General features: G+C 42.8%; 1 protein-coding gene and 1 long non-coding RNA gene across 4 annotated transcripts in view; one reads left to right on the forward strand and one right to left on the reverse strand.

Moving 5' to 3' along the window:
- The window catches only part of ATXN10 (ataxin 10), a 190076-nt gene extending 165749 nt beyond the window's left edge, over positions 1–24327 (reverse strand). For both annotated transcript variants that reach the window (XR_011502527.1, XM_044777897.2), the window contains exon 1: positions 23609–24327. Coding sequence is in view for 1 of the 2 variants with exons in the window: in XM_044777897.2 (XP_044633832.2) it covers positions 23609–23724 (116 nt within the window). In the remaining variant the exon portion in view is untranslated. The remainder of the gene's footprint in view (positions 1–23608) is intronic.
- Positions 24013–26245, forward strand: LOC106845971 (uncharacterized). Of its 2 annotated transcripts, XR_011502529.1 has the most exons (4): positions 24013–24054; positions 24929–25145; positions 25381–25538; positions 26021–26245. It is a non-coding gene; the product is annotated as an uncharacterized lncRNA (long non-coding RNA). The 2 variants fall into 2 exon arrangements; XR_011502528.1 differs by lacking the exon at positions 24013–24054 and having other exon boundaries at positions 24811–25145.
- The last annotated feature ends 357 nt before the right edge of the window (positions 26246–26602 follow it).

Consider the following 26602-nt stretch of genomic DNA (forward strand, 5'->3'; position numbering starts at 1 on the left):
AGACACTTCTCTTCTTGAGCTTCAGCATCATGAGGACTTGTACTCCAAGCAGTGGGTCTTTATCGATATGGATAGATGATATAAATCACATTATTTATCATGTTTTCTTCTCTGTCTGGGCCTTTAGGAAGTCTAGAGTCAAATCTATGACCCTCTTTAACACTGTGAACCCCATGGCATGACTTTGAGTATTAATATCTTATTTTTCCTTTCTGGCTTTTCCCCTCTCTCCAGTTTCCTCCCTGATCCTATTTTATTTAACTGTATTTATTTTTTAAGGCACTTCAAATCTGTTTTGGGAAAGAGGCAGAATGTAAATTAATCAACTAAAAATCAGGAAATCACATGTAAAATAATTTGCCCATATCTTACCAATCAGCCCTCTCTAAATGTGGATCATGAAGCTTGGACTCAGTGTCTCAGTGACCAAATAAAAAAGTGAAAATTGAAGGGTACAGCATTAATCCTGCCTCAATAACTGTATGAAGCAATTAAGTATGTAAGCCACTTTCAGTGACAATATGCCATAAAAAGAATATTCACTAACACTCTCAAGATAGTTTTAAAAAGAGTACCAAATAGTGCAGACACTAATATGCTAAGAAAATACCCAATGGTTTCAAACATTCTGAAGAACGCCAGGAGTGATCACTATTTCTACAACAAACAATAAACCTAATTACCTCTATCTGCAACACCAGCATAAAGTTTTGATGATATTTATTATTTAATCTTACAGTCAAAATAAAAGAATAATTATACAACTTGAATAATCTACAATAAAGCCTCTTTTTTCTACTAAGATAGCTAAGAAATTTAGCTATATGTATTTACGCCTGTGATAAAGAAGTCACTATGATTTCTTTCAGTTGGTTCTCTACAAGCTACGTCTCACATGGGCACCCATCTTCCTCTGTGAATGGTCCCTGCTGTCACTCTCTGAAATCCTAACACCTGTTTTACTCAAAATTGATATCTAGCACAGCAAAGCTTTGGAATCAAACAATGGCAGACTAAACAAGATCAAAGAAAAGCACTGTTGAAAACTATAAGACATTATTGAAAGAAATAGATAATGACATGAAGAGACAGAAAGAGATTCCATGAACATGAATCGGAAGAATAAACATAGTTAAAATGCCCATGCTACCCAAAGCAATCTACAAATTCAATGCAATCCCAATCAGAATCCTAATCATATTCCTCACAGAAATAAAACAAAGAATCCTAAAATTCATATGGGGCAACCAAAGACCCCAAATTGCTAAGGCAATCCTGAGAAAACAGAACAAAGCTGGAGGTATCACAATCCCTGACTTCAAAGTGTAGTACAAAGCCATAGGGATCAAAACAGCATGGTGCTGGTACAAAACAGGCACACAGATCAATGGAACAGAACTGAAAGCCCAGAAATAAAACCGCACATACATGGACAGCCAATCTTCGACAAAGGTGCCAAGAATATATAATGGAGAAAAGACAGTCTCTTCCATAAATGGTGTTGGGAAAACTGGACAGCCACATGCAATAGAATGAAAGTAGACCACTATCTCACACCATACACAAAAATAAACTCAAAATGGATCAAAGACTTGAAGATAAGTCAAACTATAAAACTCCTGGAAGATAACATAGGGAGTACACTCTTTGACATTGAACTTAAAAGGATCTTTTCAAATACCATGTCTTCTCAGACAAGGGAAACAAAGGAAAAAATAAACAAGTGGGAGTTCATCAGACTAAAGAGCTTCTGCAAGGCAAAAGAAACTAGGATCAAAACCAAAAGACAACCCACAAATTCGGAGAAAATTTTTGCAAATCCTATATGCAATAAGGGGTTAATCTCCATAATATATAAGGAACTCACACAACTGAACAATAAAAAAACAAACAGCCCGATCAAAAAATGGGCAGAGGATATGAACAGATATTTTTCCAAAGAAGATATAGAGATGGCCAATAAACACATGAAAAGATGTTCAACATCACTAATCATCAGGGAAATACAAATCAAAACTACACTAAGATACCACCTTACGCCTGTTAAAATGGCTATAATCACTAAGACAAAAAATAACAAATGTTGGAAAGGGTGTGGAGAAAAGGGAACCCTCATACACTGCTGGTGGAAATGCAAACTGGTGCAGCCACTATGGAAAACAGTACAGAGATTCCTCAAAAAACTAAAAGTAGAACTACCATACGACCCAGTTATCCCACTACTGGGTATCTACCCAAACAACTTGAAATCAACAATCCAAGGTAACATGCACCCCTATGTTCACAGCAGCATATTCACAATAGCCAAGACATGGAAACAATCCAGGTCCCCACTGACTGATGACTGGATAAAGAAGATGTGGTATATATACATAATGGAATACTACTCAGCCAGAAAAAAAAGACAAATTCATCCCATTTGCCATAACATGGAAGGACCTGGAGGGAATTATGCTTAGTGAAATAAGCCAGACCAAGAAAGACAAAGACCAGATGATTTCACTCATGTGGAATAGAAACAAACACATGGACAAAGAAAACAGTTCAGTGGTTACCAGGGGAAGGGGGGTGGACACAGAGGGTAAAGGGGAGCTCTTATGTGGTAACAGACAAGAAATAATGTACAACTAAACTTTCACAATGATGTAAACTATTACGAACTCAAAGAAAAAAAAGAAAAGACTAAAACTTAAAAAAAATGAAGAAAAGCATTGTTCTTAGGAAAATTGGATAACTGATATTCCAACCACAGAACAATTAATAAGTCATGAACTATCTGTGAATAATTCCCAAAGTTGCATGTTAATTTGTCACATATGCATCATGCCTTTCTCCTTTATTACACTTTTAACCAAAAGAAAAATTTTTAACTGAGCTAAGGCCAATCAAAATATTCCTGAAATAGAAATAACTATTAATAGCTACTAAACAGCAATCATGGCAGCATCTATTCAGCACACAATAATTCACATCTGCTGTATAAAGAGAAAATAAATTTGGATTGCAATCACTGCCATTTGCTCTCCCCAGGCTGCACACTCATGGATTCCTGAAAACACTAAGCACTTGCAGTCCTCTCTGTCTGCTCAAACATATGCCCTCTACCAGAATGCCCCTTTCACACCATCCCCACCCAGATCTCCGCTGGAAGGATCTTGAATCTCCTTTTAGGTCTTCTGAAAACTCTCAGCCCCGGTGAAACTCCTCCACTACCCCAGGTGAACCAGCTCCCATCTCTGGCCCACTGGACCTCAGTCCACAAGACTGGAATAACACTTATCCAGATCATATTATATCCATTTATCTTATCTCTCTCCCCAGCTAGACTACAGATGCCGGAAAAACAGAGCATATAATTTTTTCCTGTATCTCTAGGGCCCAAAACTGGCATACCCTAATTGTATTTGTTCAAGTTTAAAAGAGTGATGAGACTGTCTGCACACTCGGCGTGGATCTGACAAATTCACAGACTATGTGATCCAAACACCTGCTGAGCTTGCGTCTCAGCCAGGCACCAGGCGTGATGTGTGAGCAGTGGATCAGTGCCATGTGCAGCAGTAACTGGAAAAAGGGAAATACTGAGACACCAGCTCAACTCTTCCATTCTCAATGAGAAATCTACATATCTGGAACTCAAAAACTTGAAAAATGGCCGTATTTTAAGATGTAAATATCTTATGACTGATGTTTAACAAACTTCTAATTTCCCCTTCCCCACTGAATGACAGAACGGATCAGCTTAAAGGGAGAGGAAGGGAAGAGGAGCTGTAACCCAATTACCCGTACTTTAAACTCCTTGGGAGCAGAGACTGCTTCTTAGACGTCTGGACCCCTCTGTAAAAGCCGGGAGGAAAACACCCTTTCCTCTAGAGCCATACAAAAATAGCTATAGCTTTTATTCACTAACAGTAAATACTATGAAAGCATTTAACTCTCTCCTATACTTCTTTTCCTTCTCTATAACCTTGAAAGAAAGCTATTTGGCATTAGAGATCCAAAGTAGTCCTAATGTACTCTGTCCGCAAATTCTGCGTTCACTATCAAGACAACACAGCTAAATATGTACAATGATTAATGACAGTGAAATAGCTAGCAAAGATCACTCAATCATTCCTATATTGCAAATGTTATTAATAATAAAAACTGCTGTCATTTCTTCTTTGACCAAACTAACACAAAATACTCACAAAGACTTTAAAAAGCTTAGCTACTTCATTCACAGAAGGCAGAAAGTACTTAGGAGGACAATTAAAATTCAACCGTTAGACATTCCTATTAGATAGGAATGTATACCCTAAGGACAACTTTTAAATGAAATGTTACATTACAGAATGAAAAATAAGCCTCTGAATTACACAAAAGGTAGAATTTCATTTCCTTCAAGTTTGAACAGATATGTAGGTTTAATCTTGGCAAGTCCTGTTTGAGTAAAGTTAAAGAAAACTACTTGTGATTATCTGTAACAGGCTAGATAGGTCTAATATACTATATGTTCACACATTTTACAGTTAACTCATCAGATGGAACCTCCTACTGAAAAGGAAACTAAATGCTAGTCATTGTAATGCCACAACCAAGACTTTCATACTTGCTAAGATTTATTCTAATACCTTAGATTTAATTAAAAACTGGCATATGTGGTTTAGAATAGTTTAACCACTGTCACTAAGAAAAACTATTAAAATACACACAAGTTCAGAGATTAAAATAACAATCAGCAGTTGTTATTTAAAACTATAAACTGCTTACGGATTTTACTGGGCTGGATGGAACAAAAATAGAAAATAAAGACATTTCTATCTCCTGCCAGAGACAGCCTAGGGCAAAATTTTGAAGTTCATCTTTGCAGACCTCAAAACTCCCCTTTTTACACTCTCTTCCCCTCTTCTGTCACATCCAGGACTCTCAAGTAGTCCCGACAGTCCAGACCAATCCATTTTGCACGGCTGGCAAACTTTTTCTGTAAAGAGGCAGAGTAAATATGTTAGGCTTTGAGGGCCTGACAGCTCTGTCACACTTCTCATCTCTGCCGTTGTAGTGCATAAGCAATATCCAAATGAGTGAACGTGGCTGTGTTCTAACAAAACTATTTTCGTGGACTGAAATTTGAAGTTTATATAATTTTGATGAGTCACAAGATTTTACTTTTTTGTTTTTACCCAACCATTTAAAAATATAAAAACTGGGGCCGGGGGGGCCGGCCCAGTGGCATAGTGGTTGAGTTCGCACACTCTTCTTTGGCGGCCCGGGGTTCACAGGTTCGGATCCCAGGTGCGGACATACACACTGCTCATCAAGCCATGCTGTGGCAGCATCCCCTACACAAAATAGAGGAAGACTGGCACAGACATTAGCTCAGCGACAATCTTCCTCACCAAAAAAAGAAACAAAAAACAAAAAGACAGGGCCAGCCTCGTGGCCTAGTGGTTAAGTTCAGCGTACTCTGCTTTGGTGGCCTGGGTTCAGTTCCAGGGTGTGAACCTACACTACTGTCAGCAGCCATGTTGTAGTGGTGATCCACATACAAAGAGGAGGAAGATTAGCACAGATGTTAGCTCAGGGGGAAATTTCCTCAGCGAGAAAAAAAAAAGTAAAAACCATTCTTAACTCAAAGGTCATTGGGAAAAAAAAAACAACACTAAGTGGTGGGTCACAATTGGTCCACAGACCATAGCTTAGTGACCCCTGCTTTAAAGAGTTCCAAACATATCCTCCCCATCTCCCCCCAAAAATCACATGCTTCCCCCTTTCCCATTGTCCTCACCACAGTAAAAATACATCTTTCATCAGAACAGAGAGAATCGCAAATGCACTATGCCAAGTGAAAGAAGCTAACAGAAGGTGAAATTATACAGAGGTGGACAAATAAACCACTGGATAGAGTGTCCAGGAACAGCATTGTGTACCTAGAGAAACCTGATAAATGTCAGTGCTAGCACTAAAGATCTGTAGGGAAAGGCTGGACTGTTCTGTGAGGTGCCGTAACAACTGTCACCCACAGGGGAAAAAAATCGAACTGGACCCTTACTTATAACCCTACTGAAAAAGTACCTCCAGATGGATTTAGGAATGTATGTCAGGCAAAACTATAACATTCTGGAAGAAAATATATAGAGAATGTATATATTCTTAGGTAGAGAAAGATTTGTATGTCAGACCTTGTTAAAAACCTTATTTAGGGGGCCGGCCATGTGGCCGAGGGCTTAAGTTTGCGTGCTCCTCTTCAGCGGCCCAGGGTTTTGCTGGTTCAGATCCTGGGCACAGACATGGCGCCGCTCATCAGGCCACATTGAGGAGGCGTCCCATATGCCACAACTAGAAGGACCCACAACTAAAATACACAACTATGTACTGGAGGGGTTTGGGGAGAAAAAGCAGAAAAAAGAAAAAGCTTATTTAAGAAGTGGTATTTGAGCATAGAACTAAAGAAGGTGAGGAAGCGAACTATGCACGTTCCTGGGAGAAGAGCAAGGATGGAAGGCAAAGGCATATCTGAGATGTCACAGGAAAAGTGGGGGGTCTGGCTCGGCAGAAGCCCAATGAGGGAATGAAAGTGTACCGTGAGTCAGAGGTAAGATGGAGCCAACCGCACAGGCTCCGAAGGCCATGAAAGGATATTAGCTTTAGCCTGATGTGATGCCATGGAGGAGCGACATCATCTGACTTTCATTTTTGAAGGATCCCTCCGGCTACTCTGTAAAGAACTGATCGAAGGGGGGGAAAGAGAAGACTCCAGGAACCAGTTAGGAAACTATTTTTGGAAAAAAGTGGCAGCAGCTCTTTTTGGAAAAACATGGTAAGCAGAGATCAGATTCTGGATAAATTCTGATGGTAGTGCGAACAAGATTTGATGATAAATCGCTTTCAAGGGTATTTCAGAAACGGGAGTCAAGGATGACTCCAAACTTTGGCCTAAGCAATAAATGCACAGATGTATTTGCTGTTTACCGAAACAGAGAAGACTGCCATGAAGATATGTGAAGGATGGGAGAATCAGGAGTTTAGTTTCAGATTTGTTAAATTTGAGGTGCCTGTTAGAAATACAAGTGGAAATGTGGAGTAGGCAGATGAATGGACAAGCGTGGAATTCAGGAGAAAGGTCCAGCTAAAGGAAAATGTTAGAGTCACCAGCAAATGGAAAGTACTAAAGCCACAAGACTGAATGAGGTCACCACAGGAGTAAGCATACAGAGAGAGATGAGAGGTCTCAGGACTGAGCTCTGGGATGGGAGAAAGAATAGCCAATAAGGTAAGAAGAGAATCAGAAGCGGGTGGTGCTCTGGAAGCCAAGTGAAGAAAGCGTCTCAAGGAGAAAGAAGTGATGAACTACGTCAAGTGCAGCTGCTATGTCGAGTAATATAAGGATTTAAGATGAAGACCACTGGATTTAGCCAGTGGAATGGGTTCAACAGAAAAGAGAAAATGCAGTAAGTGAATATAAAAAAACTTCGGAGAAGAGCAGAAAAATGGGATCACAGCTTGGGGAAACGGGAGAGATTTTTCTTAGGGTGGGAAAAATTACAGCAGATCTATAAACTGATGAAATAATACAACAGAAAAAGTAAAACTGATGATTTAAGAAAAGGAAGGGAGGAAAGAGAATTCCTGAGGCAATGAATGCAAAAGGGAGCAGAATTTAGTGCAAACCTGAGGGGGGCTGGCATTCAGAGCAAGACAGTTCATTCACAGTAGCAGAAGAGAAGGGAGATTACGGGCCTTCTCATACAGGCCCACAGTGGAGAAACTGCGGGTGGGTACAGAGGTGGGTAGGTAGGTAGAAAGGGTGATGGGAGTTCCTGGAAATTATCTTCTGGTTGCTCCTATTTTCTCGGTAAAATAGGAAGATGAGGATGAAGGAGAGGCACTGAAGACAAGGAGAGCAAAAGGCATAAAACAGCTGACCAGGAAAGCAGGAGATTAAATGAACTAGGGAAATAGAGCAGGACGGCCAGGTAGCACTAAACGCCTAACCGAGGTCAGTGATCACCAGTTTAAAGGCAGACCCATCATCATGGTTTCAGCTTCTCTCCAGCCTTGATCAGTTAACTGGGAGCAGGAGCAAAGGAAACAGCAAGCTAGATTTAACTAGAGCTGGAGTTTTACCAGGAAAGTATAACAAGTTAAAAGACGAGGCACAGGAATTGAGGACGGATACAGAAGAATGCTTTTATTACTGATCCATAGGTCTAAACTGGATTAAGAAGGGAAACGTGGACATGAGGAACAAAAGGGACAGTAGGTAGGAAGTTGCAGAGCAACAGACTGTAGGTCCTGGTGGGACTGAAGTCTTGTTGGAGTAGGAGGCCGAGAGAGAGAGGATGAAATGGGCCACAGAGTGGGACTCCTGAAGTTAAGATAGTGGAGGAATGCAGCTACAGTTAATGATAAGGCCGAGGTAGCACACGGCAGTGTGTGGTTACATGGGGTGGAGGTCAAGCTCACTGAAGGAGAGAAAGTCAAGGAAATAAAAGCCCAGAATAATGAAAGGATAACCTACACAAACACTGATTTAAGACAAGAATAATGCAGACTTAACAGCAAACTAGAGCTAAATTCTTCAAGGAATGAGGTAGGTGGAGTGAGCCACAGATCTCTTCTAACAGCAAAGGAGATGATATATGTGGCATACTCCAACGGCGCGAGATGAAAAGTCGGAGAGTTTGCGGAGGAAAAAGGTCTGGAAGCAGCAATGACAATCAAGGAGAATACTTACACATCTTCAAACCAAGCAGTATACCAGATGTAGGAGAAAAAGCTTCCCACTCTGAAGACCACCTGGGAAAGGCATGTCCTCAGAAGTTAGCCATATTTCACTTAAATCAAGAAGATGAAAGGAATGTTCAGAGAAGTTGAGGACATAGGTAATTTTGCTGACAGCACATGGGAAAGGTTTTAAGAGCTGAGGAGTCAGAAAAAAATTCATATAAAGACTTAAGGGAGTCAAGGAGTAACAGAAAACCTAGGAGCCTCCCATATAAATCAGAAAATCAGCTTGTGAATTTCCAGCAAAAATCCTGTTGAGATTTTATTTTGAATGGTATTGAAACCACAGGTCAATGTGGGGAGAACCGATGTCTTTACGCTACTAATGTTTCCTATCACATAATAGTACATATTACCATTTAAGTTTTCTTTAATGTCTTCTGATAAAGTTTTATAATATTCTCAAGGATGATGATAGTCACTAACACTTAAATTGTGCCATGCACTTTTCTAAGCACTATATATATCAACTCCCGAATGGCTACAATGAGTATGGCTTGTTTACAAATCATCTTAACTCTAACATGACTTTCTAGGCTTGCGGCCATCAGAGAGGTTGACTCAGCCTAGAGTCAGTCCCAGGGTTCCTTTGCCTTTGAGTAAGTGTCCTTGCCCACAGTCCAGTGACCACGCCCTTGGATCCAAGGACCACTACAAAAGACTAGAAGAATGAAAGAGAACTAAGAAACTCTCCTCTGAGGGTACTGTTGGTCAGAATTCTAACCTTATTTATTTTGATTTGCTGGCTCAAACATTTTCCTGTCTACTTTGTCCATTTAAGATAATTGAATGTGAGGGGTAGCTCACACTGACCACATCTGTATTTTGAAGTTGAGTCAGAACACCTTACTAAATAGTTCCATGTGGTAGTCCAGCTCATGGCACAGGTAAAAATAAAGGAAATTGTCATCACACTCTAAAAAGTGCTTTTTATAGTGTAACTTAATTGATGTTCTCTCTCAACAGAGTTGATCTGAATCATGGTTGAGTCAAGACGCCACATGGCATCCTTAGCCAAAGTGACAACTCGTGTGGGTTTTTGTGTTTTTTGTTTTGTTTCATTTTTTGTTTTTTTGTTTTTCATGCATCAAAGACTCTTTCAGGCCAGAGGCTCAGTAATGTCTGGGGAAAACCTATGTGAATGTATGTATACACACAGATGAATAGGCTTATTTTTGAGTTCTGTAGTATGTTGACCTATAACGTACTAAATTTATTCCCATTCTTTATGAAAGTTAGTCAATACATTTATACAAACAATGAGTAATACCAAGACATTTCGTACCTCTTGAAATCAGTCATCTGTCATATTCGATCATTTTTCTGTACCTTCTTTACTACAGTTTTTCCTCTATGCTCTCACTTTATAACTAATGACTCAAGAAATATTAAATATTCAAGGAAATAATGAAAGTACTATCAAGTGCTCATAGTGTACTATGTCTTAAAGTAGGTACTGAGAATACAGAGGTAAATAAGAATCCTGCCCTCAGGCTGCTCTCATTCTAGTGGGACCAGCAGGTGATTAAGTGACTCTAATACTCTTCATGAAGTTCTTTGAAAGAGGTAAGCACAGAGTGCCAGAGAATATATATACAGGGCAGAGGCATCTAGAAAGCCAAAAAAGGTTTTCAGTAGGAAGTGAAATGGTAACTAAACCTTGACAGAAAATTAGGAATGTATATATGAGCAAAGGAATGGAGGCCTAAGACATTTATATTTATAAATTTAATATTACAGGATTTGAGCTATTTTCACTTTCATGGTTAGAAGTGAGATATAGTTACTTATGCTGTATCAACTACAGTTGCAGCACTCAACGCAGAGCACAGTACACAGCATATGTGAAGTGATTAAATAAATGAAAGTAAGTAAACCAAATTAACAACTTTTAAATAATTAGAGCAATCATTATCGACTGGCTGTCCGACACTAAGAAGTGATTTTCTCCTTACAGCCATTGGCTCCTCATTGCTCTATTCAATTCAACATGTACTGAGCACCCAAAATAGACCAGGAGTTGTGCTGGGAAACACAATAAAGATGACAGTCCTGGCCCTCACCAAAGTCGCAATCAAGTTGGGAGAAAGACGTGTAAAAGGGTACTTCATTAGGAAATGAAAAGTGCAGTGAGGAAGGAGTTCACACCTTAAACATCTCCTCTTCCTTTCAAACAATGTAATCATACGATTATTTTTTTAAATTATAAATATACAGATCAACTTTAAAACAAAGTAAATATCTCCATGCACCAAAAACTGAATGGAAAGGCTCAGCTATAATCATGTCTAAAACCAAAGAGTGGAACACGTTCAGAATGGGCAGTGGCCATCAGCAATTCAACGCTGGCAGGATGATTAGAACTGAAAGCCCCCTACACCTTGTGGCAATCAGAGCCACTATGTGAAACTCAGCGCCGGCCAGGTCCCCCATGCGTCTGAAGGTGGAGGAAAAGAGCTGCACTCAAGGCAGCCCTGTGCGTAAGTTACACGTAAAGCTGTGCGCCTCCAACATCAGGAGGAAGCCAAGACAGCTTCAGAAATACGACCTGGTCCAAGACACTGGCCAGGTTAGTGACCGGACACACAATGCCCACAAAATCACTATGACATAACTCACCAATAGAAGATCTGATTTTAGGCTAGGGTCACTGGGGAAACAGGTAGAGGAAAATGTAAAACCACTAAACAGGGAGGAGTGAGCCCAGAGATACAGTGGTTCCGCCTTATCCGCAGTTTTGCTTTCCACAGTTTTAGCTACACTTGGTCAACCACAGTCTGAAAATATTAAACGGAAAATTCCAGAAATAAACAATTCTAAAGTTTTAAATTACGTGCCATTCTGAGTAGTGTGATGAAATCTCATGCTGCCCCGCTCCGTCCTGCCCAGGAGGCGAATCATCCCTGTGTCCAGTGAATCCACGCTGTATACGCTACCGGGCTGGGAGTCACTTAGTAGCCGCCTCAGTGACCAGACCGACTATCACGGTATCACAGTGCTTGTGTTCAAGTAACCTTTATTTTACTTAATAATGGTCCCCCAAAGCACAAGAGTAGTGATGCTGGCCATTCGGATATGCCAAACAGAAGCTGCAAAGTGCTTCCTTTAATGAAAAGGTGACAATTCTCAACTTAGTACGAAAAATGCTGAGGTTGCTAAAATCTGCAATAACTTTTATGACAGTACATTGTTATATTGTTTTATTTTATTATTGTTGTTGGTAATCTCTTGCTGTGCTTAATTTATAAATTAAACTTTATCACAGGTATGTATGTCTAGTAAAAAACACAGTATATATAGGGTTCGGTACTATCCGTGGTTGCAGGCATCCACTAGGGGGTCTTGGAATGTATCCCCTGCAGATAAGGGGGGACTGCGGTATAATAAATCTCTCACTCAAGGTGAGCCAGTAAACTAAAGGTTCAAAGAGAAAAATTAACCCTAAGAAAAACCAGCCCCTTTCCTGCCACTCCTAGTGACCCACCTGCAGAGCCTGTGCTTCCCAACCCGCAACTCCACACCGTGCTGGGCCAGGTCCTGGGTCTGAGACGAAGAACACCTCCGTCAGGCTGGACAGAAACGGATCTAGTATGCCTTCAACTCGATCTACAGAATGTGCACTTTGGGATCCTCAAGCCAGCGGACTTGCAGGTAAAGAAAGTAGTCACTACACTGGCAGAAGTAACTGACCCTGGCTATCAAGAAGGGCCAGGGCTGCTACTACAAGACGGGGGCAGGGAGGAACAGATCTGGAACTTGGGGATTCGATGGGACTTCTCTTGGTACTTCCATGTCTAGGGAAAACTATAATCCGGCAACTGCAGCAACCACAGACTGACAAGAGAAAGGCAACCAAGGGCTCAGACCCCGTAGCATCAGAGCCTAGCTAAAGGGCTGGCAGATAGTAAGGGAAATCTAGAACGGAGGGTGCAGAAGGCACGTGATAATCACCAATTACAGCCTCCGGACGAGCGGCAGCAGACGGGGCTGTAGCTTGTTGCACTAACACACCTGTCTAGGTCTTTTCTTTTAGTCTCTAACCAGCTACAACCTTGAAGAATCAGTGATAGACCAGACACTATCAGGCAAGAGGGGGGTCTAAGGAAAAGAGCAGACTGTAACAAATGCTCATGGTGGCCCTCACCCCACACTCTCAACCTAGTTAATGACCCCAGGAGCAATTCTGAACCAATGGGAAACAAGTTAATAAATTACCCAGCCATCCATTCCGATAATTCAGAGGTGCATTCCTCAGGGACACCCAGTGGGACTGAGCCTCAGTTGCCCACGACAGTTACCAGCTCAATAAGGCATCCTGACACTGCTTGTCTCTCCTTCCATGTCCAGCTTTCCTCTCCCACACTCCTGATTACTGAGGGTCACCTTGTAAATTACTTCACCCGAGTCCTTACCTCAGATTCTGCTCTTGGGGAAAAAAAGTCTCAAGTATATGAGGAGATATGTTTAGAAAGATGGTCTCTGCAGTGCTGTTTGAATTACCAAAAATTCAAGACAATCCAAATATCCATCAGAAAGAAAAAAGGTAGATAAACTATGATGTATTCTTATGATGGTATACAACAATTGAAGTTAATGATCTAGCTCTCTATGTATGAAAACCGGCAGCACTCAAAAACATAATGTAAATAAAAAGTGCAAACTGTAGAGCATGCAGCAAAACAATACGGCATACCATTTATCAAGTAAGGAGGGAGGAATGGAATTGGAAAGTGAAACAGAGCACCCCCCCATGATCCCCACCTCCTGGGATTCACACACCCTTATGTGTGACCCCTCCTGTGGTCACCCCTCCCATGACCATTAGAATACGCAATAGTATTAGAACATGCAGTAGTAAGGGTACATCATTTCCGGGATTATAAAAACACTCCTGCTTCCATCTTGAGCACACTCTCCTGGATCACTAGCTTTGCAACAAACCAGCTGCCATGTCATGAGCAGCCCTCAGGAGGGGTCCAAGTAGTGAGAAGTAAAGCTTCCTGCCCAAAGCCACATGCCTGACCTTGGTTGGAATCCATGAGCTTGGAATCTGGTCCTTTAGCCCCAGTCAGCCCTTCAGAAGACTACAGACTGCAACCTTGTGAAAGACACTAAGCCAGATCCCCTCAGCTAAGCAACTTCCAGATTCCTGACCCTCATAAACTGTGTGAAAAAAAATAAATGTTTGTGAGGGCTGGCCCAGTGGCATAGTGGTTAAGTTCCACACTCCACTTCAGTGGCCTGGGGTTCATGGGTTTGGATCCTGGGCATGGACCTATACTTGGCTCATCAAGCCATGCTGTGGTGGCATCCCACACACAAAATAGAGGAAGACTGGCACAGATATTAGCTCAAGGACAATCTCCCTCAAGCAAAAAGAGGAAGATTGGCAACAGATGTTAGCTCAGAGCCAATCTTGCTCATAAACCAATCAATCAATGTTTGTCATTTCAAGACGTTAACTTGTGGGGTAATTTGTTCTAATACAGAGGACGTTAACAGTACCAGTAACGTTTTGGAATTTGACAGAACAAGAAAAAAGTTTAACATTTGTTCATTTCTCAAGTGAAATACATGGATACTTGTTAAATTATGTTATATCATCCTCCATAAAGGCGTTAACATTTATTATATATTTTATTGGTTTTGATTTGTCAAGAGTTTAAAAATAAGCAAACAAACTACCAAAAACACTAGGATGGAAGCTAACAAAAGCTTCAATTTCCTTTTTTGAGTATACACGTATAGCTTTTTTAAATGTCAGTTCCCAAAGCAGTCATTCCATGAAAAATTTAAATTTCTCAGCTTCAGTCATAACATTATTTTCAAGTATTCACTTTTTTATTGGAAATTCTTATAGCTTTTTAAGATTATTTAATATTGCTAAAATACCTTTCTACCAAGGAATTAAAATTTTGGCAAGAAATTACTGCCCACATCTTTTGGATCTGAAAAACCATTTTTCTTCCACTAAGTTATTATATGTTTCTTATTCTAAAGTTTCAGAGACAGTTCCAAAAGCCTATTAAAACAAGAAACTGATCATGGAATGCAGGTGAAATTAAAGACTTTACAAGCACTATTTTAAAATATTCAAAATTCTCAAGAATTACCACACATTTCATTTCTTTTCACTCCTATGACTATAGCCTGCAATGATAATATTGGGGTTTTCTGGGCACCAACTATGTACCAGGCACCATTCCAGCCTCTACATACAGCACACCCTAATACCTATATCAACCCTACAATGCAGGCATTATTATAACACCCATTTTACCAATGTGAAAACTGATGCTCAGAGAAGTTAAAATATTTGCCAATTCATACAGCTAGTAAGTTGCAATACATACTTGGACTTGAAACTAGACTTATGCTTCACAAAAGCCTTTTTCCTCTGCAACCCACTGCCCGAGTCCAAAAAGGCATCAGTATTTCACACCAGTGCATTTCAAGGCAGAAGAGGGGAGAGGGAAAAAAGCCCCCCCAAAACACAAATTGTTTTTTAAAAAACAAAACTCTTTCAACCATTCTGCAAAACAGACTCACAAGGAGCCCTGTATTATTCAGAGGTCACAAAAAGCTGGGGTAAATTCCCCCTCCATGTAAGGAGATCACAGGTCCCAAACCAGTCAGGTGATAAGATACTAACGGCTATCCCTGCAATGCAAGATCCCAAAAGCACCCTTAAACTGCCACCTTCAGTGGCCAATGAGCTGAAATTCCCAGTGCCACATCTTCTATTTGCTTCCCTCATCCTTCCAAGACTACCTCCATTTTTTCTAGATTTGCTCTCAGGCATTGCATTCATTCACATATCAACCACCTCAGCTCATCTCAGGCTGTGGAAATAGCACTGTCCGGCATAGACGAAAATTGTGAAAACCCAATTAGCTCCCAAGATATTGAGGACACTAGAGAACACAATGCTCAATTCTCTCTTCTTAACAGCAAATTTTACAACTCAAAAACATTGTTTTACTAGTGATAACTCTCAAATAGCAAGCAAAAAAGGCCAGTGATACTTCCTCCAAGTCCTTCAACCATGCTGGCTGAGATTGAGCTCAAATAAGTTCTTCTGGGAGGTGGCAAGCAGAAGGGTAATAATTTACATGCAGAAAACTGAGATATAATTTACATACTGAAATACACATCATAAATGTTAATGAGTTATGACAAATGCATGCAAAGAGGCAATCAATATCCCCATCTAGATACAGCACACTTCCTTTACTCCAGAAAATTCCCTCACGCTCCTTTCCAGGCAATCTCCAACCCCTTTTGACAAACACTGATTGGCTTTGCCAATTGTAGAACTTGACAAAAATAAAATCATACGATACCTACTCTTGTGACTGACTTCTTTCACTCAGTGTGCTTTAGAGACTCATCCATGTTGCTGTAAATACTGGTGTTTCATTCATTTTAATTACCAATGGTTTTAGCTATTCTTCCACTGGACATCTGAGTTATTTCTAATATTTGTCTATCATCAAGAAAGCTGCTATGAGCTTTCTTTTACGAGTCTTTTGTGGATATATGCTCGTTTCTCTTGGGTAAATACCTAGGGTCATAGGCAGGTGTAGGTTTAACTTTACAAAAAATTGTCAAAATGTTTCCCAAAGCAGTTGTACCATTTACCCTCCCACCAGCAATGTATGAGAATTCCAGCTGCTCCACATTCTTGCCAAATTCTGGTGCTGTCATTTTAATTTTAGCCATTCCAATAGGTATGCAGAGGTATCTCATTATGGTTTTGTTTGTTCATAACAGCTTCGAGATATAATTAACGTAGCTACAATTCACCCATTTAAAGTGCATAATTCCGTGGGTTCTGGTCTATTACATTACAGTCATGTGTTGCTTAACGATCGGGATTTCTTTGCTGTGTGAGCACAGAGTGAACTTACACAAACCTCAATGGTATAACCTACTACACACCTAGGCTATATGGTACTAATCTTATGGGACCACCATCGTATATGCAGTCCATCGTTGACTGAAACATCGTTATGCAGTCTATGACTGTGTTAATTTTTTTAACTGTGGTAAAATATATACTGAATATAAAACTTGCCATTTTGACCATTTTTAAAAGTAGAATTCAACCGGGGGGCTTTGGGGAGAAAAAGGAAAAAAATAAAATCTTTAAAAAAAAAAAAAAGTAGAATTCAGTGGATTTAATTGTATTCACAATGTTGTGCAACCATCATCGCTAATTCCAAAACTTTTTATTAAAACCCCAAATAAAAACTCTGGAACCATTAAGCAACAAGTCCTCCCTCCGCCTCTCCCAAATCTATTTTCTATCTCTATGAACTTGCCTATTCTAAGAACTTCATATAAGTGGAATCAAATAATATTTGTCCCTTTACATCTAGCTTCTTTCACTTGGCATGTTTTCAAGGTTCAGCCACGTTGCAGCATGTGTCAGTACCTCATTCCATTTTATGGCTAAATAATATCCTACTGTGTGTACACAGCACATTTTGTTTATCCATTCACCTGCTGATGGACACTTGGGCTGCTTCCATCTTTTGGTTATTGTGAATAAGGCTACCATGAACACTGGCATCCAAGTACCTTTTTGATTCCCTGCTTTCAGTTCTTTTGGGCATACACCAGGAGTGGAATTACTGGGTCATAGTCTGTGTTTAGCTTTTTGAGGAACCACCAAACTGTTTTCTACAGTAGGTGCACCATCTCACATGCCCACCAGCAATGCACAAGGGTTCCAATTTCTCCACATCCTCACCAACACTTATTTTCCATTTTTCTGGTAATAGCCACCCTAAAAAGTATTAAGTGGTATCTCATTGTTGTTTTAATTTGCATTTCATTAATGACTAATGATGGTGAGTACTTTATCATGTGTTTGCATTTATACGTCTTCCTTTGTAACGGATAAAAGTTTTCGTCCCAATTTTTAAACTGAGTTTCTTTTTCTTATTGAGTTGTAGAAGCACTTTTCATATTCTGAAACAAGTCCTTTGTCAGATACATGTATTGCAAATACTTTCTCTCAGTCTATGGTTTGCCTTTTCATTTTCTTAATGGTGTCTTTTGATGAGCATAAGTTTTTACTTTTGATAAAGTCAATTTTTTCTTGCATGGTTAGTTTTATCTATGTCTTGGATAAGAAATGTTTGCCTACACTCAAGGTCAAAAAAGATATTCTCCCATGTTTTCTTCTCAAGATTTTATAGTTTTAGGTTTTACTTTTAGGTCTATGATTCATGTTGAAATATTTTTTTGTGAATGGTGCAAGGTCTGGGTCAAGTTTTATTTTACTCCAATTAGATATCAAGTTGTTCCACAACCATTTGTTGAAACAAACAGTTTTTGAATTGATTTTGCTTTTGAGTTTGCAAATATTTTACAAAGGGAAGATATCTGAAAATGGCCTCCGTTTTTCCTTCACAACATTGAGCATTCAATAAAAAAGATAGGACCAAATAACTAAACACAAGAAGACAAAAACTGACAATAGAAACTTATCAGGCATATTCTTTACAATAACTATAATTAATATCATCATGAAGGTAAATGACAAAATGAATTTCAACAGAGTAATCTACTTGGAAAAAATCAAACTAATTCTACAACAACTCAAAAATACAATTCCTGAAACTAAGAACACAATAGATGACAGCAGATTAGATAGAGCAGAAAAGAGGATTAAAGAATTAGAAAGCAGATTAGTAGAAAATTTGCAAACAGAAGCTCAGAAAGAAAAGAAAATACAGAAAGGAGTCTATGAGATACATAAAATATAGTGAAAGGTTTAACACACGTATAAGAAGAGTCTCAGAAGGAAAGGAAAGGATGGAAGAGAAGCAATATTTGAATAGTGGCTCACAATTTCCCAAACTGAAGAAAGACATCAAATTCAAGAATTATTATCCAAACAGGATAATTACAAAAAAGCCAAACATCTCTGCCTCATGGCCCTTACATTCTGGAAGGAGACAGAGAATAAATAAGGAACCAGTATAAGTACTATAAGTAATTACACAGTATGTTAGAATGTAATAAGTGCTTTCTTTAAAAAAGGAAAATAGAATTTATAAGGTAAAAAGTTCAGAAGTATGGAGGGAAATATCTGCACTACTAAATAGAATGTACGAAACCTTGACGGAAGTAAACAGAAAAACAATTTTGACTAAACACAGATTAAACAAGAAAAATAAGCCATATTGACAGAAGCTAAAAAAAAGGTCTACATAAGGATATAAGAAAAAGACAAAGGATGCACAATGAATAATAAGCTATACAAATAGCAGAAATTCCACAAGAATTTCTTAAGCACCTACAATTATCAGACTCCATGCTGGATGCTACCAACAGAATGAATGTGATATGTTCACTTTATTCAAGAAGCTTATCAAATGGAAGAGCAATGAGGTATCAGTTTAAGTATGAGAAGAATTACAGAAAGTAGTATCCAAGTGTTATACAATATTTCATGAATATTCAAGTACCAGAACATAATCTTCCCTATAGAAAGAAAAGAAATTATAGAGCAGTACTACCCAGCAGAACTTTCTGCAATGATGGAAACAGCCCATGTCTGTTATGTCAATAAGGTAGCCATTAGCCACATGTAGCTATTGAGTACTTAAAATGTGGCTGCTGCAAGTAAGGAGCAGAACTGTTAATCTTATTTATTTCTAATTTACTTAAATATATGTAGCGAGTAGCTACTTAATGGACAGTGGAGGCATACAGTATGACAATGAATCTCACTGGCTCTACACTTTAACAGGGGACTCTGGATACATCACAAAGACAGACCATGTAGAGACACACGGTGATGGTAACTAAAGGACTGGAAACTAAAACCTCCAGGAAAAGGCCAAAAATAGCATTTTTAATGTATTTATATCTTACTTTATTCCAGAAAGAATTTAACATGACTTGCAAAGACCCACAGCACAGCAAGAAAAATCACTGGTTAAATAAATGCTAAAAATGCAAATATGTACACTAAACAAAAGGTATAAAACAAATTTAAAATAGGTAAGAAAAACAATTACCCTTTACAGAGAATAGCTGAGCAGTATCCTAATACTGATATTTTATGACAATAATTTTTTATGGATTTTAGTGATTAAGACACTATTCAAGAAGTGGGTTATAGCATACGGATTTAATCCAGAGCATGAAGAATTTAGATTGGTATATTAATGATCTAGTGCTGTAAAAAAAATTACTCCAAAACTAAGCAGTTTAAAACAATAACATCTATGGTCTCACACAGATCTGAGGGTCAAGAATCTGAGAGTGGCTGAGTGAGGTAGTTCTGGCTCAGGGTCTCTCAGGAGGTTGCACGCATGGCTGAAGGCTTGCCTGGGACTGAGGACCCACTTCCAAGATTGCTCATCCCATGGCTATCAGCAGGAGGCCTCAATTTCTCACACAGAGATCTCTCTCCACGGATGCTTGAGCATCCTCATGACATGGAAGCTGGCTTTGTCAGAGTGAGTGATCCAAGAGAGAGAACAAAGAGGAAGCTGCAATGCCTTTTAGGACCTAGTCTCAGAAGTCACATACCATCACTTCCACCATATTCTGTTGTTGAAAAGCAAGTCACTAAGTTCAGCCCACACTCGAGGGGAGAGGATTAACCTCCTCCTCTTGAAAGACAGAGTATCAAAGACTTCGTCACCATATCTAAATTCACTGTAATGGGATATGAGAATTTTCTCATACTTGAGGGTTGCTAAAAAGTGTAATGAGATCCTGGGACCCCTTTCCCTGGCAATCCCAAACTTAAAATAAATTATCACCTTTGTGAAATAGCTTCAATTGCCTTCTATAAGGCAGGAGATTAAACACAATTGGGTTCTCAGCCACTTACAGCCCAGTTACTTTTTAATAGCAGGTGCTAAATAAATGGCATCTACTATGCATAAAACACTGTGTATCTCTAATACATGTTATTAGAGATCCTCACAATAATCCTGCAAAGTGGGCAATATCATCCCAATTTTCAAGATGAGAAATAAGTCCAGAGAGATAAGCCAAGAACTTGTCCAGGTCTACCTGGTTTCCAAGTCACAGTTCTTTCCACTACATGACACTTCTATTACTCCAGCCACCACAAACAAAAGTTTGTTTTGCAGCATCAAAATCTGGTAAGGATCACAAAATATATTATTTCAGGTAAGATTCTTTTTGTCCCATCAATTACTTTCGTGCTTTCCTCAGTCTGCTTTTGCTTTTTCTGGGGTTTTCTATTTGCTACTCTGAGGCCTCATTTTGCTCCACTTTATGTTCCATTCAGCTCCTGGCACCTTGGTCCATCTTCCCTCTGGGTCCACCTACATTGGAGGGATCCTTTCAGAGCATATGGATTCTGGTCCAAACTCTATGACACCCCTCTGAGGGGCAACTAGTGATGTGTCCAAATGAAAAAACAATGCAGTGGCAGGAACAGAACCAGAAGCCTGTCCTTACAAACCCTCATGAAGAGCTCTCTGCACCACCACACGACTATCCGCCTCCCCATCCCAAGATCTGAACCTCAGGTCTCCTTTTCTGGTCTCCAAACTCTGCCTGGAACAAAGACACTGCTGCAGAAAAAGCCAAATATGAGAAACATCTCCATTTCCTCACTCTTCCCCAACAATCCAATCCATGCAGTCCTGTCCATTCAACCTTGTAAATATTTTTCAACGTTTATCCTATCCACCTCCATAAACAATGTCCTAATTCTGGTACTTTTCTCTTTCACTTGGGCTTCTGTATCAGTTTCTTTTTTGTGTGTGTGGGGAAGATTGGCCCTGAGCTAACATCTGTTGCCAATCTTCTTCTTTTTGCTTGAGGAAGACTGTTGCTGAGCTCACATCTATGCCAATCTTCCTCTATTTTATGTGGGATGCCGCCACAGTGTGGCCTGACAAGCAGCGCTAGGTCAGCACACGGGATCCGAACCTGGGAATTTGGGCTGCTGAAGCAGAGTGTGTGAACTTAACCACTAGACCACCAGGCCAGCCCTGTATCAGCTTCTTAAAAAGTCCCCTGCCTCTAGCTTCACCTTCTCTAATTTATCCCCTACAATGTCAGCCAGAGAGATCTTTCCAATAGGCAGATCTTATCATGTCATTCCCTTGAAAAAACCTTCTAATGGTTCCCCATTAACTCCCCTCACAACAGACTGAGTCAAGAAAGGCCTTGTAAACTGGCTCAGGGTCCTGGATTTTATCCTACAGCTTCTAAAAAGTGATCTCATGTTTGAATGTCTCCTCTGTACCAGACACCTCACCCATATTATTTCATTTAATCCTCTCAGGGACCCTGCAAAGTCAGCATACGGTCCCTTTGCATCCACTGTTCTAATTAGGTCTCTCATCTGTAAGCCATGCAGCCAAAGTAACCTGAAGCCTTTCCTGGCCCACCAATCGATCCACCAGATCCGCAAGCTCTCCCTGTGCCACCACCTCTTCTTGTCTACACCTCCATGACAATTTGTTTACACAGCAATTTCCCTAACATGCTTGAAAAAAGGGATGACGTCACATTCACCTTTACACATTCAGCCCCTAGCAAAGAACGTGCTCCAGAGTAACTGCTCAACAAACGATTGATGACTGATTATCGACTAAATGGAGGGTCCATCATGTTACAGATACACTGCAGCATTCATTCAACCAACATATCTCCCAAAAAGCCCAGGGAGCAGTGCCCTGTACAAGAGCTTAGACCAAGGTGTCTGGTTTAAAGACAAGAGGACCTCTAGGGATGAGCCGGACCAAATCTAGCTGTCCCTTTCTTCAATGCACCCTCTCCTCTTTGTACATACCCCATGATTGTAGAATTAGCTGCCGGTTCCCCAGAACAGGACCTCCCAGGAAAGGACTTTTCATTTTTCAACTTCATCACCTAGCACAAAACGTGGCACGGGGGGGACCATCAAGAAATGTATTAAATGATGACAATGTCAGCTACCATTTATTTAGCACTATGTGTCAAGTATGTCCTAAGTATTTAACGTGCATTGTGTCATTTAACCCTTCTAACAATCCCACCAAGGAGGTACTGTTCCAACACTATTCCCATGAAATAGCTGAGAAGACGAGGCCCAGAGAAAACTAGAATGAAATCAAACAAGCACTGACTGAGAGAGTCACAGTTTATATTCTCACACGCTTTATTTTATTTGTTCCTCTGTACAATCCAACAATGAAGTTGTGTACTACGTTCCCGTTTCAGGCAAGAAATGTAAGGCTTGGAGGAAGTGCCCAATAAGGCACAGCTCGTAGGACCAGGAACCAAAGCCAGCTCTGTCGGCTGGTGGGCACCGTCTCGCCCGGCCGCCCTGCCGGTCGAGGGCAGGGCGCGGAGCAGGGCGGCCCCTCTGGCCCGGGGCTCTTGCACCCAACACGAGGCGCGGCCCCGGGGACCGGACTGCCCGGCCCGGCCCGGCCCAGCCCGGCGGACAGGCCGGCGGGGGGTGGGGTCGGCCCAGCCCAGCCCCGCCGCTCGGCGGCTGGTCCTCAGGCGCCCTGCACCCTGCTCCTCCGGCACGTGTCTCCGCGCTGGACCAGCTGCGCCGGGGCTCCGGGGCCTCGGCGGTCTGTCCCCGCCACGGCCTCCCACAGCCCATGCACGTACAGGCCGCCCTCGCGCCTGCTCAGTGCACAGAAGGGGTACCCGGCGGCCAACGGCCTCGACCCCACGCCTGTCCCGGCCCCAGGCCGCCGCAGGAGGACGCGGGCCCAGGACCCGCGGGGAGGCCCCTCGGCCGACCGCAGAGGCCTCCACCCCGAGCCCTCCCGGGAGGAGGCGGCGCCCTCGCCCGCCCGCCCGCCGGTCGCCCCCGAGCGCGCGCCGCGGGCGTTACCGATTCCGCTGCTCTTTGAAGAGCGCCGTGAGCGCGCGGAGGGCCTCCAGGTCCTGGATGGGCGCGGGCACCATGACGCCGGACAGCCGGGCGGGCGGCGGCCTGGGCGCCGCCATCTTGCCGCTCGCGGCTCTCGCCGAGCTGGGCAACGGCGAGGAGGAGGAGGAGGAGGAGCGGGAGGAAGGACAGCGGCAGGAGCGGGAGCAGGACGAGGAGCGGCGCGCCCCGGACCCTCCGGACGAGGCCGCCGCCTCTGCGCCGCTGCAACCAGCGGCCGGGGCGGGGGAGCGCGGGACAGGCGCCCAGGCTCGGCGCGGGCGGGGGAGAGGACGCAGCGGCGAGGGGAGGGGGCGCGGGCGGAAGTCCCGCCTGCGGGGAGGGGGCGCGGGCGGAAGTGCTGGGTGAGGGGAGAGGGACGCCGGGAGGTGATGGGGCTGAGAGAAGGAGTGAGGGACAAAGACTCACCCTGAGGGGACAGGGGCACGGGGACAGGCTCACCCTGAGGGGGAGGGACGAGAGGGACAGGCTCACCCCCTGAGGGCGAGGGGGGAGGGGACAGGCTCACCCTGAGGGGAAACGGGCACGGGGACAGGCTCACCCTGAGGGGGAGGGGGCACGGGGACAGGGGCACGGGGACAGGCTCACCCTGAGGGGGAGATTCGGGCAGGGGCAGCCCTGAAGGGATGGGGAATGGGGACAGGTTCACCCTGAGGGCGAGTGGGAGGGGACAGGCTCATCCTGGGAGGGAGGGGGCAGGGGACAGGCTCACCTGAGGGGGAGGGGGCAGGGGACAGGCTCACACCCTGAAGGGGAGGGAGAGGGGACAGGCTCACCCTGAAGGGGAGGGAGAGGGGACAGGCTCACCCTGAAGGGGAGGGAGGGGGCACAGGCTCACCCTGAAGGGGAGGGAGGGGGCACAGGCTCACCCTGAAGGGGAGGGAGGGGGCACAGGCTCACCCTGAAGGGGAGGGAGAGGGGACAGGCTCACCCTGAAGGGGAGGGAGGGGGCACAGGCTCACCCTGAAGGGGAGGGAGAGAGGACAGGCTCACCCTGAAGGGGAGGGAGGGGGCACAGGCTCACCCTGAAGGGGAGGGAGAGGGGACAGGCTCACCCTGAAGGGGAGGGAGGGGGCACAGGCTCACCCTGAAGGGGAGGGAGGGGGCACAGGCTCACCCTGAAGGGGAGGGAGAGGGGACAGGCTCACCCTGAAGGGGAGGGAGAGGGGACAGGCTCACCCTGAAGGGGAGGGAGGGGGCACAGGCTCACCCTGAAGGGGAGGGAGAGGGGACAGGCTCACCCTGACGGGGAGATACACGCAGGGCCCAGACCTGAGGGCAGCAGGTGAGGGGCCGCGAAGGGAGCTAGCGACGCAGAGACTCCCTCTGAGGAGAAGGCGAAGACCTGCGTCCTGTGGCTGCAGTGGGTTGATCAGTGCCCCGCCCCCCGGGAACTGGAGCTGTCTGTCACTAGCCTGCACGTCTCAGACCCTGAAAACTCCATTCCCAGTCCTTAGTGATCCTCTCCTGGTGATGCCAGGTCCGTTACCGGGCACCTTCCTGGGGTGAGAGTACGCTGCTCCAGCCCCTCCAGGGTTTCAGATACAGTCAGAAGTCAAGAAGCAGCGAAATTCTGCAGCAGTAGGGGGAGAATTGTTTTTTTCTAAGGGAAATGAATATAGTTTTCAGGACGTAGACAAGGGTCTTTGGCTGGCGTTGGTAACTCGCGTGGTTCGTTCCCCGGCCCTCTCCCTTGTCTGTGTACTTTCCTTCAGGAAGCAGCGTTGCCAAGCCCTGTGCTGGGGAGCTGATCCCGACCCTGAAGGAGCCCAGACCACGGAGAGAGAGAAGTAGCCACGAACGGAACTGAAGACAGTTCATAACGCTGTGATAGAGGACGACGGACACCTTGCTGTGGGGCCACTTAAAATGTGTAAATACATACCCTCTGCATTTCCATTTGAAGAGTAGGAGTGTATTAATAATGTGGAGCATTTGATGTTATTTGCTAAATGAAATTTAAAAACACAAAAACTACCACCAGAGGATGCAGAAGAAATGAGTCATACCCAAGCAAGGGACCTGCTATTGTAATTCAGCCGTACCCATTCATTCATTTCACAAGTATTGCTGTGTGCCTACTATGTGCCAGGCGTTAGGCAGTTCAAAATAATTAGCAATTCTTTTCACTATCCCAGCAAAATCTCCCAATTTTTGCCTGAGAAGCAGGGGATAGTAAAGTGTTATGGTCATGCATCCTGATCTTGTCCCTTAGTTTTCTGTCTTCAATTGTAAAACAAACGTAACTACTCTGATTCTTCCGGAAATCATTCCCCATGATATTCAGATTTATTGCCTGGAATATTGCAATATCCTGATTGGTTTCTTTTTTTCTCTCGCCTCCCAACTTTCTAGATTCTTTAAAAATATCAGTCAACATTTCACTTTGCTCAAAACCCTGTAAAGGATTTCCGTTTCACTCAGTGAGAGCCAAAGTTCTTCCAATGGAAAAGTCGCTACACTGTCTGGCTTCCTCCTCCTCCTGTTATGGAACCGAAGTGAGTTCTCTCCTGGTGAGTTAAATCACACTCTCCACCAGGGGCAGCTGTCTCACAGAGTAAAGTAAAGTATATATGCGGCAAATAGGAGGCCACGCGGAATCATTTCCAGAGTCATGGCGTCCCCGAACAAAGGAAAGCAGGGACATTTATTTTGGACAGGGAATGAATATTCAAAAGGGAGAAGTGGGTATTGGCTTGCGCAGGCTCAGCTGGAAAACATGCTTCCACACACACTGCAGGTGATGGCAATAAGGCCTAAGTTCCTCCTAGAGAGATCTTAGCGTTAAAAGTAAGGCAGAGGTCATAGGTGTAGCTCTTTGGTTAGGCTTGGTCTGGTTCAGGGAGGTTGGTGATTGCATCTCCTTAACATAACAAAAGGAAAAAGAACAATCTGGAACAACAGTTAAAATATCCAAACCCACCCTTGAGTTTCCTG

Source organism: Equus asinus, chromosome 4, assembly GCF_041296235.1.
Source record: "Equus asinus isolate D_3611 breed Donkey chromosome 4, EquAss-T2T_v2, whole genome shotgun sequence".
NCBI lineage: Eukaryota > Metazoa > Chordata > Mammalia > Perissodactyla > Equidae > Equus > Equus asinus.